Here is a 13,548-nt window from a genome sequence, read left to right on the forward strand (position 1 = left end):
ACTAAAATCTTGTCATCTCCATTTTTTTTCTCTAAAACATAGCAATGTTAATTCTTCTTAAAGCCTGTTTGCATTAGCGTAATTAACCCCAAAAAAATGATTTTCAATGTAATTTTTCAAAAGTAAAAAAAAAAATAACTGTGGCTCAAATTTTGTTTGACAAGTTACAAACGAAAAAGCAAACTTATATCCTTAATCTATGTTTTAAGTGACTTATTGTTTGAAAAATAATTATTTGTTTTTTAAGGTTTTTCATTATTTCCACACAATAAATTAAATTAATCATACACTTCATCCTAGACCCATTTGTTCTTCTTCATCTTAATTGTATTCCTTGTTTTAATGACAAAACAACAATTTTATTCCATCTTTTATTAAATTTTTAAAAAATAATATAATACATTTTAATCATTTATTTTAAACTTGTTTTGTATAAACACAAGATAAACTTATTTAAATCTACTTTGGACTTATTTTATATTGCATTTCTTATTATTCTTTATTTTTATATTTTTGTTTTAATTAAAATATACTAAAATTAGTATTATTTAATTAGGAATTAGTATGCTATATAATCGTCAATGTTTATAATAATTATCTTAAAAGTTACATTTATAATTTCTTAATTAAAACAAATATTTCATTCCTTGTATAAAATCAAACATAATAAAAAGCGTTTTCTCATTTTACAAAAAGCTGCACCAAATTAATCCAATTAAATATCAATATTTAAAAAATGACCAATTGAAATTTCAATTTAGCAATACTATTAAAGTTTTAAACCAAAAACACTCTTATTTACCTTCTTAAAAAATTCTTATTTAGGCACATACTATGAATATGATACTTAATCAGCAACTTGACCCACGATAATATAACGGTCCGAAACCAAAATGGAAACAGAATTTAAAATAATTTATATATTTATTTTTCTTACAGATTCATAAAAAATCCCAAATCAAACAAAAAGTAGCCGTTACAACAAAGAGCGTCTCTCTCTCTCTCTCTCTCTCTCTCTGCTGAAGGAAAAAGAAGTTGCTATTTTTCCTTCTTTCCGTTTCATTCTTCATCACAAACACAATCACAATCACTCAAACACAATTTTTCTCTTTCTCTGTGATTCTTCCAAATGGAACAATCCACTCCTTCGAAGAAAACCCTAAACCCTGAGAATGTGAATCCCAATTTGCCTCATCATCATCGAAGCCCTATTTCAAAGTCTTCAGCTTTACGATCTTCCAAGCCTAATAACAACAACCCAATTGTGCAATCGCCTCAGAACAGGATCCGCCAGAGGAAGTTCGTGGTGGCGAAGAAGAAGAATAAGAACCACTCTCAGAAGCAAATCGACCCCGTTTCGTGCAAGTGCAAACACAACGGCAGTGCCAAGTGTGTTTGCGTTGCGTACCAAACTCTGAGGGCTTCCCAGGAAGAGTTTTTCATCAAAGAGAAGGTTTTTGATGATAATGCAGCAGCAGCAGAAGAAGAAGAAACGAAGACTCAAAGTGCTATTGAAATTGATGTGAGAAAGACAGTGGAAAATGAAGAAGAAGAAGAGTGTGACGTGGAAGGTGGATCAACGGTGAAACGAAGGAGGGAGAGGGATAGGTTGTTGGAAGAAGCAAGGAATAGTGTCCCTGAAAGTGGGTCTGGGAGGGTTATGCATTTGGTGAAGGCATTTGAGAAGCTTCTCACTATACCAAAGAGTTCTTCAAAGGGTGAGGATGAGGAAGAGAAAGAGAATGAGGAGGAGGAGAAGCAACATGTTGATGATGACGATGATCATGAGAAGGAGAATGATGATAAGAAGAAGAAGAATGTGACGAAATGGGGATTGCCAGGGTTGCAAATGATGCAACAACTTCCTACTAAGGCATCTGAAACTGATGATGCTTCTTCTGTTTCTGGTTCTGCTTTTGGTTCTTCTTTTTGTTGCGCATCTCAGTTGGTCTTGACAGCCCAGAACCTTGGCTTGGATCAAAGGGTTTCAGTTTCTTCTTCTTGGGATAGTAGCCGTGGAAGGTTTGACTTTGACTTTCATCCCCATCAAAATTATAAACTTGCCTGGTTCTATTTGATTTCATTAAGGTCTAAAATTTAACAAAATTTTACTCAATATTCCTCCCTTTTTTACATTATTTTGATCTGTTTTGATTCATATAACTGTATGAGAAAGCATGGTAGTCTATGTTATCGAGAAGGGTATACAGTATACCATAATTATATACAGGAAAATGCTAACCATTGCGCTAAAGAAATCAAAAATAGAAATATTTTGTTGAAAAAAATAAGAATGCATTGAACCCATGTTTTTTTAATAAAATTTATTATATAATGATTCCTTAACAAGTACCTACCGGCAGCAAGACCTTTATATAAATTAAGGTTTGTGTAAAATAAAAAAGGAGAGTGTTAAATGAAATTTCATTAAACTACATGAGTGAGTGTAAGTTGTCCTTTGATCAATGTCTCTCTACTCAATTTTTTCTTTAATTGTGTCACTACTTGTTGTGTTGGTTTTTGTTAATTTGTCTATTGTTGTGTTTCTTCTTGCTGCAGTGCGTCTAGTAGAACTTCTGGGGGTAGAAGAAGCAGGAGAAATGTAAGATTTTAGATGCTGCTGTTGTTGTTATATGACATGAAGAACGATTAATGATTCACTAACAAGATAATGAATTTTAATGAATTGGTTTCAGAGTTTGGATTCGAATGGAACTTTTGGAGGGAGGAGGTTGAAGAAGAAGCAGAATCAAAAAGTCACGAGCCAAAAACCATTTAAGCTAAGGACAGAGGTAATTTATGAGAAATGATCATTTTTTATGTAGTATTTGTTTTTATAATTTTCCAATGACTTCGGATTTTGGATAGTAACATTGTTGGTAATGCAATGACAATGATACTGTAGCAAAGGGGAAAGTTGAAAGAGGAAGAATTTATGAAGAAAGTACAAGAGATCACAGCTGAAGAAGAGAAGCTGAGGATACCTATTGCACAGGGTCTCCCATGGACAACAGATGAACCTGAGGTAGGGTCAATTTTTTCTTATGCAAGTCCTAGTTTGAGGTCCATTTGATTGTGGTGTAGTCAAAAACACATTTTAAACACGAATTTAGTCTTATGTTTGTACTTGCTAATTTTAATGGGTTTCTTGGCCTAAAATCATTGTTTTGCTGTTACTGTTATAGTGCTTGCTAAAACCTCCAGTGAAAGAAATCACAAGGCCTATTGACCTGAGGCTCCATAGTGATGTGCGAGCAATTGATCGTGCTGAATTCGACCATCAGGTGCCTCTTTTATCTATTTCTTCCTTTTTTTTTTATTTTGTTATTTTCCTTAGATTTACACATGATATATAGTGTTCAACTGAGCTACTAGAATCTTTCATTTGGGGAAAAATACATAATCATAGAAAACTCATTGATGAATGTTTAATTGTGTAGGTGGCAGCAAAATTGAACATGATAGAACAACTCAAATCAGAAAGGGAAAGACAACAGAAGGTACACTCTCTCTACTATCTTTATATCTCTAATCATTGAATCCCGAACTGAGTTACCATATTTCCATTAGTTATAGTGCTAATTTCTTGTACTCTACTCTCTTATAGATGGCAGAAGAGGAAGAGGTCAAAAGGTTGAGGAAGGAACTTATTCCAAAAGCACAACCAATGCCTTATTTTGATAGACCTTTTGTCCCACGGAGGTAATGGTTAGAACGTTATAAATGACAACAATCTTTTAAAGCCGTTATTTTATTTTTGGCAAATTACACTCACCTCCAGAGATTTAGTGAAATTTCATCTATATTTTCCCTTTTTTTGACGGTACATGAATCTCACAATTTTTTTCTTACATTACTTTAAACTCCCTTGATTCATATAATTGCATAATAAATGGAGGTTTGTGTTATCAAGAAGGGTATATGATCATTAGAATGTCTGACTCGTCATTATTAATCTTTCTGTTTACAAGGTCAATGAAGCATCCAACTATACCTAGAGATCCCAAGTTTCACTTACCACACCATAAGAAGATCAAGTGCTTGTTGTCATGGAATGACATGAACCCTTGCTCTTCCTACCTCAACTAAGCTTCCAAAGGTCATTTGCTGATGTGTAGTGAATAATGGCTCCTTTCATTTCCCCCCTTGCTCTGAACAATATTCAATTCATTTTTCCCCCATGTGTAGTGAACGGATATTCATTTTTCCCCCATGGGCAACCAATATATAGTTTGCAAATTCTTCTTTGCCTTGGTCGATTATAGTGCAATGATCTTTGTACTGTGACACCTTGGCGTGGCATGGGCAGAAGGTATCTTCTTTTCATCAAAATGAAATGAATTTACTTCATATTTTTTGTTGTGATTTTATTATTAAGTCAATTGTAGAACAAGCAAATTCGAAGGTGTTTAAATTCTTGGTAGTTAGTATATCAATTTATCATTACGATTTTTCTACTTGTGGAACTTTGTACAAAATAAAAATATATATGTATAATTTTTTAATGAAAATAATTGAATTATATTGAATCTTGTAATTCTTAATAATAGAATATTCTGATATTATAAAAAATGAAAATTAATTTGTTCACAAAAATGATCAAAGTAATAATAATATTAAGTTAATTAATCATAAAAGAATAATGTTCACAGATGTTTAAACTGAATTTCCAACATGGAGCACCAGGTGCTTTATTGACTATTGCTGTACCCTGCAATTAATAAAAATATCATATAATAATTTTATTCGTGACGCTTTCTTTCTCTGAATTCGAACTTAACGAGATAATAAATAGTAAGGACAGTGTTCATAAACCATTCTCTACCAAATTAGATTGTGTTAGTCATGCAGTGTTAAGACAGAATATTTAATCTTAATTGGGCTACCTTACTTTATCTCCTGCATAAGTTTAGGGGTAAAATGAGAATTAAAATTGTATGAATGATTGTTTCCTTCGCCGCATGAACCTTTTACTTTTCAATTTCTTTTTAAGTTTATATTTGTTTTACCCTCCCCTCTAAAATAGGAGTGCATGTGAGGATTCAAAGTTCACATTTCATGTTGATGGTTAATTTAAACTGTACATCTTTAATTCACCTTAAGCAAGGTCTCTCAAAATTAAACATTGAATATGAAAAAAAATTGCTCACCAAAAATAATTTAACCATGATATATAATCCAACTTAAATCTCCCATAAAAAACACTTAAGATTTAAATAAATAAAAAATCACTAAGCAGCTTAATAACTGAAGTAATGACAATTCACTTTTGACCATGATGGGGAGTGAGTACCCACATGCTGTTTTAGTTGTGTATTAATTTCTAAATGTTGAATGTTTGAAGTAGTAGAGATGGAAAGAAGAAAAAAAAAACAAGGACAAACTTTTCATTTTTAATAAATGCTTTTAAATTTGATAATTTTTTAAATGAAAAAAAAAAGGTATAGATTAACATAAATAAAAAATATAAAGCTTAAATTTAAATATAAAATATACACTCCTTCCTCTCCCAAACTCAACCCACAGACATTCTTGCTTGTCTTTATATAAGGGCAGTGCAATCCAGAGAACCCCAAAAAAATTCCTTGATGGGAAGGGCAAGCATCACTTAAGTCTATATCGTTCAATACAATGTAGAGAAGATAATGCATTGATAATCTTAAATCAAAACCTTAAAGACCAAAACTCCAAACTAGAATAAAGGTCAAACGTTTATAAGAAAAACATATTGCAAAATGTTTGACAAACAATACTTAATTTTCCCTTGATGCCATCTACTAATCAGAAAAGACAAATCCTAGGATATGCATCATCAATTCTCAGTATCATGTTCGATCAAGTAGCAACCACAATTCGCCCAGCAACTTGGTCAAGATCCCTTCGACCACTAGATGTGATTCTCCTACCTCTGCAATTTTAAAAAAGAGGGGCATAAAAAGCATGAATGTTATATAACAAGCAAAAATGTGGTATGCAAACGCTGAAATAAAATAATCACGGGATAAAAACATTTGCTATGTGTCTCAATCTTCATCTCAAATTAAGGACTTTGGATCCAGCAATCAAATGAAATACAAGTATGACCTCATCCTGAAGTTGAATTAGTATATTTAGCATTTAAAAATTATGTAAGAGCAAAACACGAATTACCCTTTTGTATCAAGCTCAACAATATTCATGTTTTGTAACTGTTGCAGAATGTGTCTGGCAACAGCTCCGCTGCTCTTGCAGAAGTGCGGGGGGCGGCTTCCATTTCTCTTGCTTCCACCATAGATCCTTCTAAAAGCACCAACACCGAGACCACCTCTCAAATAGATCTTTCTTGCCATGGAGGCTGCAACCAAGGTTGAACTCAAGTCAAACAGAAAATAATAAAAAAACATTTACCGACACACTGACTGAACCACGAATGCACGCATTCATGTATGTGACAAACTTGCACTGAGTGAAGTGTAAACTCACCCGCTCTAACATAATACCAGTCAGGATCATAAGGAGCCAGTTCCTTAAATTTTGCAGTTTTTACAATATCTGTCCACTCAGGAAGCTCCATCTATAAACACCAGGCACAAATCAACTATCAGAAGAGAAACGATAACCTTTCAAGGTTCAAATACCAATGAATTAACACTAAGTTACTTTCTTTAAGTAAACACGTCAATTTGATACGCCATTAATAGACATTCACAGGAGCACCACAGTAAGCAGCTTCATAATTCAACTTCAATTAAGTACCGTGTATCACAAAGAAAAACCATCATTCTGGAGTAGTTACAAAATTCTCTCAATGACCCTGAGTACCGTGTATCAAATTCACCATGGCACAAACAGCATAACTAGTTATTTTAAAAAGAAACTTTGTAATAATAATGTAAAAAGTGAAGAACCGCATACCCATAAACATACCGCGTATTTGGTTTCTCTTTTCTGGACTATGCAGTGAAAATCAAAGCCATTAAACACAAAGCTATACACCAAACAGTTCTCACTCTTACATGATCCGCAGATATAAAAACAAATCCAACTCCCAACTTTCCTCACCACAAAAAATCTCACATTGATTAACACTATATCCAAAGCATCAGTTAACAATCGACTTACACATATTAAGAATATTCATCAGAACATTTGCACAACAGTGTATTTACTAAACACAATGCCATGTAGCAACTACATTTTTTACAAATCATAAACACAAAGCAGAAGATAAATTAATAGCATTACAATTAATTTGAAGCACAAGTGACCCAAACACACAATAAATAAATAACACAAACTATAATAACAAAATGATGAACAACCCAGATGAACTTAAGCATTGGAAAGTGAAGAAACAAAGGAAATTAGACACACCCAGAATGGAAAAACGATAAGAGATGTAGAAAAATCGAACCTTGCCAGAACGCTTAAGGTGAGAAGCGTAAGCCTTCACGAAATCGTGAGGCGAAACATCCTTGACGGTTCTCGCTGTCGCCATGCAATGAATCGAAGAGAAAAATACTTATCTCAAATCTCAATTTCTCTCTGCGTAAGGCGAAAGGAATTCAATCCCCTTTTTCTAGTTTATATAAATCAATCTCGAATTAGGGTTTTTGCTTCTTTTCGGGTTACCCCCGACCCGGTTGTGTTGGGCTTCACTCCCACTTGTCTATGCTAACTCATCTTGTTTAATAGACCAAAATAGGCTTCCACAAAAAAAAAAAAAGGCTTTTTGTTTCTCTTTTTTTTTTGCCGCCGTACTAAAAAATGTTGTTATTATTATTATTATTATTATTATTATTATTAAAAACGTAAAATTTGTAAGTCCTTTTATAATTTTGTCAAACAAGAATGACACTGATTACCTCCAAATTAATCATTGAAATTCATGAGATTATTAGATCAAATTTTATATTTAATTGGAAATTTTTGTTATAAATTAAAAACATTTATATAATTATAATTAATGAAGGATTTATACATCAAAACACAGCAGAAAAAGGTTAAATGATTTACATACACATTAATATAATATAAAATCACTATCTAAACAAGACTGAGTGCTTAGAAATAATATTTTTAAAAGTAAGTTTAGAAAATTTAATTTAATTTGATAGTAAAGTATAATCAATTTTGCAACATAATGATATTTTTTAGGTTTCATATTCAACTCTTAACACGAGTCTTTAATCACAACCGTCATTTTATTTAAAGAAAAAAACCAAATACAAAGAACAACTAGTTAATCACTAAATAATAGCTAGCCTCTAAATCATGGAATGATATTTTTCAATACAATAATACATGAAGACTACAAATGTTATTAACTCTAACAAAACGATCAACAACAAAAAAACTCTTTGCTTTTTTTTTAAGTAGGTTTTCTTTGTAACTTTGTTATTTTCAATCTTAAAGTTACATGCACAATTTTAAATCTATGAAAACTTTCACGAGATGGATCACTCACCTCATTCATTTCTGGTCAACTTTATAATGCATTAAACATTTTATAAAAACTAATATTTTGCATAAAGTAAGTTAAGTTGATCCTAAGTTAAGAGATGAATATTTACTTGCCGAATTTTGCATCTCTTGAACCTCCTCCTAATTTCTATTTATTTATCAAATTAGCTCTAATTAACAATTATTTGAAAATATAAATCATCCTACATGAAGAGGCCATTAATCCTTGGTGTCCATATGCATATAATAATCTATTAGGATCACTTTTTTCAACCATCTTGTGTAGTGACTTCAAACAAGCCCCAACACCAAGAGGAAATAAGTTGAATGGGTAAAAGAACTAGGGATTAGGCTTGCTCGAATCCCATCCCTCCACATATGAAATATAGGACTCCATCTTATAACAATGTTTCATATTTATTATATATATGTTATATGAGATGAATGACATGGCAATTTATTTACCATGTCGTCACTAAAATATAATTCCTTAATGATTGCAATTTTTTTTATTTCTAAAATTTAAGAGAACAAAAAAATTATTATATAATAACTTGTTGAGATTCTCACATAATTAACAATTATGTGATTTGGATTTGAATTGTAAAGTTTTAAATAAAGCTCTCTACCATCTTAATTCTTACAAGTTTACTTCTTGGTTTTTCTAATACTATTTTTAAAAACAATTAAATTAAAGTTTCACCAGTTAAAACTGTTTTATAAAAGAAATCAAAGAAATTATATATTAATGTAACATTATATTAATAGCAGAAGTTTTAATTCTTTACACCTTTAAAGAGTATTTTCACCCTTTCATTTCAAATTTTTTTATCTTTGTTTCCCTATCACACCATTTTACATACCATTTTTTTTTTCTGTTCGTTTTGTCTGTTCCTCCCTAGATCCGTACATTCAAGTTCAACCTTTTTCCTAACTACAGTGAAATAACATTTCTAGAAAACAAACTTTCTCCATCGATTTTAGAAGTATCAAGGCAGGAATGACATGTTTTTAGGATGCAATACATTAGTGAAGGCAAGACCTACAAAATAGGTCACAATCATAGCAAAATCAGTGGCCTTCATGAGTGCACTTGGAAGCTGTTATAAGCGTTGATTTTGTAGATGAATGTTCCGAAGTATCACACTTGAGATTGGAGGGAAACAGCAAACACTTCTCCGAGACAAATGCAAAAGCAGTGATTTATGAGCCATAAAATGATTTATTGTTTGTCTCAAGTTAGTTAAACTTAAAACTTTGTGACATTGATGGTTACATCGTAATCATCGAAGCTACATTTGTTGTAAAATCTAATCTACACTGTCTTCCAATTTTCCTTTGTATTCTCCATCCACTCTCATTGAACATTTGCACTTTACCCCCTTTTGTGCTTTCTCAGATTCCTCACACACCGTTTTAGATCTTAACGCCTCATAGCTTATATTCTCACCGACCCACTTCGCCATTTTCACCATCCCTTGCAGATCACGCACCCTTTTTGCCAGATAAGAAGAAAAGTTTGGTTTTTGATTTGTGGGGTTGGTTCCAAAATGGCCTCTTTCTCGGTCCCATGCCCCAAATGCCCTTCTCATTCTTCTCCTTTGGGGTTGAAATCCCACAAGCTCTGGTTTCAAACTGGGTTGAGCTTTAAGCCTTCTCTGTCATTTGGATCTTTGTCTGCTGAATCAACTTCATTTAAGATTCGGGTGAGTTTTGACTTAAAGTAAAAATGTCCATATGAAGAATTATTTTGTTCTTTGAATTCCTGTTTTTCGTGATCCAATCTTTAAGCATGGATGACACATTATGTAATCCATAGAAAGAACTTTTTTTTTTTCTGATTACTTCTGTAGTGTTCTGTTCAATTGATTTATTTTTAGTAGTAATAATGAAGGAATGACACCTATATCAATTGATTTTCCTTAGGGTTTCTGAATGTTAATGAAAGAATAAGTATGTTGAATATCTTGAAGATGATCAATGCTTTTGTCAACAGTTACGACAATATTTGTGGTAATATACAATCGTTTATATCTTGAAGCCTACTAAATATCACCTTCATGGTTTATGATGCCTGTTAATTGTTGATGATGCTCATATTAATAATTCAATATTTGATTTTCCTACTTGAGGACTAACTAAATCATGATATTCTCTGTTATTTCTTGGCTCTGAAGCACAACTGCAATTAAAAGGCATTCAAATCGTTTAACTTGTAATCTTAGCCATTGGAGAACTTATCCTTTTAAACAATTTCTGTTTGCAGATAGCTTATCCGAAAAAAAAAGTTTGTAGATGGTAAATGAGTCATTGAATAAATAATAAACGTGTGTCAAAGGCTTCACAACTATATTTTCTTTTTTGGTGATTATTTAATTATTCCATTGTTATTGTCATTTTGCATATAGTCCTTATGTTTTTCCTTTATTTTTTTTTCAATTTTTTTTAGAGGGAGAGGGGGCCGGGAGAGAGTAGTGTAATGCTGAGTTTGTATTCTGAATGGAAATTTTATTCTGCTGTTCAAATATGTTTTCATTAGATTAATGAAATTAACCCATATGTACTGTTTTGTACATCATAGGCTGCTTCTGTAGAAAATTCTTCTAATTCTGCACCTGTACTGGTCAATGGACCTAATGATGCTTCATCAAAAGGAAAAGAAAACAAAAATGGGAAAGTCTCTGGTAGCACTATCCCAGATGCATCATCAATTACTGCATTCATGACTCAAGTTTCAGACCTTGTAAAGTAAGATTAAACAGCTTCATTTTGCTTTCAATCATTTGCTTTTCTTAATTATGTTGTCTATGTTATAGACATGCATCGTTTGCATAGTTTTTATTTATTATCATTTCCATGGCAGACTCGTGGATTCGAGAGATATTGTAGAATTTCAACTTAAGCAATCAGACTGCGAACTCATGATAAGAAAAAAAGGAGCGCTGCCACCTCCACCAGTTATAGCCCCAGCATCAGCACCAATGCACTATCCCACACTTTCTTCTCTGCCGCCGCCGCCACCAGCAACTTCTGCTCCTGCAAGCTCTCCACCTCCAAAAGCAGCACCTGCCTTACCTTCCCCTGGAAAAGGAAGCTCATCATCTCATCCCCGGCTGAAATGTCCAATGGCAGGAACCTTCTACAGGAGTCCAGCACCTGGTGAACCTCCATTTGTCAAGGTATGTAAACAAACATGGTTTAAATTGAATGCTTCTTTTTCTGTTGAGGCGTCAATTTGCAACAGACAATTAATGAAACTAATTATTTCCATGTTCACTAAATGAATTAATCAATACCTTAATTATTTTGTTGTTGCTTCAGGTGGGAGATAAAGTGCAGAAAGGCCAGGTTGTTTGCATTATTGAGGCTATGAAACTGATGAATGAAATTGAGGTACATGTATTTTTTTTTTGTTGGTCCTATTTGTTCTTGTATATTAATACTTAAGTTTTATTTATAAAAAATAACTAGCAATATTTTTTTTACTACTTATATGAAACAAAGACTCATTTCAGATGTACTAATTGCTCAATTATTTTTATAGTTTTATTTATTGTAAAATTTGTATTAATGAAACCCTCACTCGTTACCCATATAAATGGATACATTCATTCATTTCATATATAAAACACGAATTTCATCATTAAATACTATCGGTATTTTTGGACTAGAGTATTTATGACATATAACTGCATTTTCAATTACTTTTAATGAATTAGATGTTTGTTTACCATAGGTAGTATTACATTTATATTTCTCACTTTACATCTTGTTTGCTTTCTCATATACTTCCGGATATTTGTCGCATTATAGATTATCCCCAATATAGTACCTTACATAAATCTGTAATTCAAGCCTCTCTCTGACAACAACAAATATAAAAAGCACAGACTTTACTATGCTGTTCAAACACTGTTTCTGCAGTGCTATCTGTTTCAGCTGCATTAACCTGCCAATTACAAAGTTGACACTGAGAGTGGTATGAAGGGTTAGGATATGAGTAAACTGTGGTGGTGGAGAGCATGGGAACGCTTTGAGGGAGGAGGGGGCTGGGGCTGTAGTTTGTGTTAGGAGACTAATATTCTCTTTTTGAGTGTATACATTTAGTCATGTGAAAAAGGGTTTAGAGAGACCAAAAAGAACTTTGGGAGAAATCATTAAAAGGGATCTCAGTAAATAATATCACTAAAATTTAGTTTTTGACCAAGTTCAATAGCATAGTATAATCCATGCAGTTGAACTTTTCTTGTGGGATAATTTTATTTTTTTTTTTGTTCTGAACCAATTTCTATTAACCAAAACCCATAAATCTCTTATTTCTTGGTTACCTTTCAAATTACTTGGTGACAGGCTGATCAGTCAGGAACAATAACTGAGATATTAGCAGAGGATGGGAAACCAGTTAGTGTAGACATGGTACACACACCCTCTCTCTACTTTGTGTGTGCGCGCGCGCATGCATTTCTTTTTGTCTACAAATTGCATGCTTCATTTCTCTAGCTGATATACTTCTGTCTCATGCAGCCTCTTTTTGTAATAGCTCCATGAGTACCAGAAAGGACCTTACTTCAAAGTTAGTGGAATCTTCCTTTGTTGGATAAGTGACATTCGAAGATTTAGATTTTCGGTTATTCAGAAATTTCTTGAATGTTTAACAAGTCCTTGGCTTCTTAAGCCCCCACCCCCATTCTCTTAATTTATTAAGATATTTGGACATAAAAGATCCAGAATATCAGACTGAATGAATATTGGACTTTACAGCTCTAAGCAGTTTCGACATTTGCAGTGTTCATGTTTTCTGAATTCATCAGCATCTTCATATAGCAAGAAGGATGATTTGAATTCATAATATCCTTCCTTTATTGAAATTCCATGCCACCATTGGGTTTGGAACAATTCATGAACTGAAATGAATTCATTTCAAAGAAATTATTTATCATTTTTTCAGAAGCGTGGTAGACAGCATAAATTGGAATTAAGGATTTTTGTTGAATTAACCCATAAGTTGCAAATCACGTTGGTGATATCGACTAATTACTACGCTTGTTTGGTATTGTGTTTTTTAAGGTGTGACGCGGGTCCATCTACCGCTGTCAGGAGTAATAA

The 13,548-nt window shown here is 32.7% G+C and overlaps 3 protein-coding genes across 4 annotated transcripts; 2 read left to right on the forward strand and 1 right to left on the reverse strand.

Moving 5' to 3' along the window:
• Window positions 1-1,129: 1,129 nt before the first annotated feature.
• LOC113867644 (protein TPX2) lies at window positions 1,130-4,095 on the forward strand. The gene is made up of 8 exons (XM_027503056.1): window positions 1,130-2,022; window positions 2,560-2,602; window positions 2,697-2,792; window positions 2,906-3,025; window positions 3,186-3,284; window positions 3,441-3,500; window positions 3,608-3,702; window positions 3,972-4,095. The coding sequence occupies exons 1-8, from the start codon at window positions 1,130-1,132 to the stop codon at window positions 4,087-4,089; spliced, it is 1,524 nt and encodes a 507-aa protein (XP_027358857.1). The 3' UTR covers window positions 4,090-4,095.
• A 1,490-nt stretch (window positions 4,096-5,585) lies between these two features.
• On the reverse strand, window positions 5,586-7,546 carry LOC113867655 (40S ribosomal protein S19-1). Its single transcript, XM_027503067.1, has 4 exons — window positions 7,394-7,546; window positions 6,463-6,553; window positions 6,151-6,334; window positions 5,586-5,908 (listed from the first exon to the last, which is right to left on the reverse strand). The coding sequence occupies exons 1-4, from the start codon at window positions 7,475-7,477 to the stop codon at window positions 5,836-5,838; spliced, it is 432 nt and encodes a 143-aa protein (XP_027358868.1). The 5' UTR covers window positions 7,478-7,546; the 3' UTR covers window positions 5,586-5,835.
• A 2,054-nt stretch (window positions 7,547-9,600) lies between these two features.
• LOC113867423 (biotin carboxyl carrier protein of acetyl-CoA carboxylase 2, chloroplastic) lies at window positions 9,601-13,240 on the forward strand. Of its 2 annotated transcripts, XM_027502742.1 has the most exons (7): window positions 9,601-9,782; window positions 9,927-10,148; window positions 11,024-11,190; window positions 11,306-11,621; window positions 11,764-11,835; window positions 12,793-12,858; window positions 12,967-13,240. In XM_027502742.1, exons 2-7 carry the CDS (start codon window positions 9,993-9,995, stop codon window positions 12,988-12,990), a joined length of 801 nt encoding a protein of 266 aa, XP_027358543.1. In that variant the 5' UTR covers window positions 9,601-9,782; window positions 9,927-9,992; the 3' UTR covers window positions 12,991-13,240. The 2 variants fall into 2 exon arrangements, with proteins under 2 accessions (XP_027358543.1, XP_027358542.1); XM_027502741.1 differs by having other exon boundaries at window positions 9,601-10,148.
• The last annotated feature ends 308 nt before the right edge of the window (window positions 13,241-13,548 follow it).

The sequence above is a fragment of the Abrus precatorius genome, unplaced genomic scaffold, assembly GCF_003935025.1.
Source record: "Abrus precatorius isolate BTA unplaced genomic scaffold, Abrus_2018 Scaffold5, whole genome shotgun sequence".
NCBI classification, from domain to species: Eukaryota; Viridiplantae; Streptophyta; class Magnoliopsida; order Fabales; family Fabaceae; genus Abrus; species Abrus precatorius.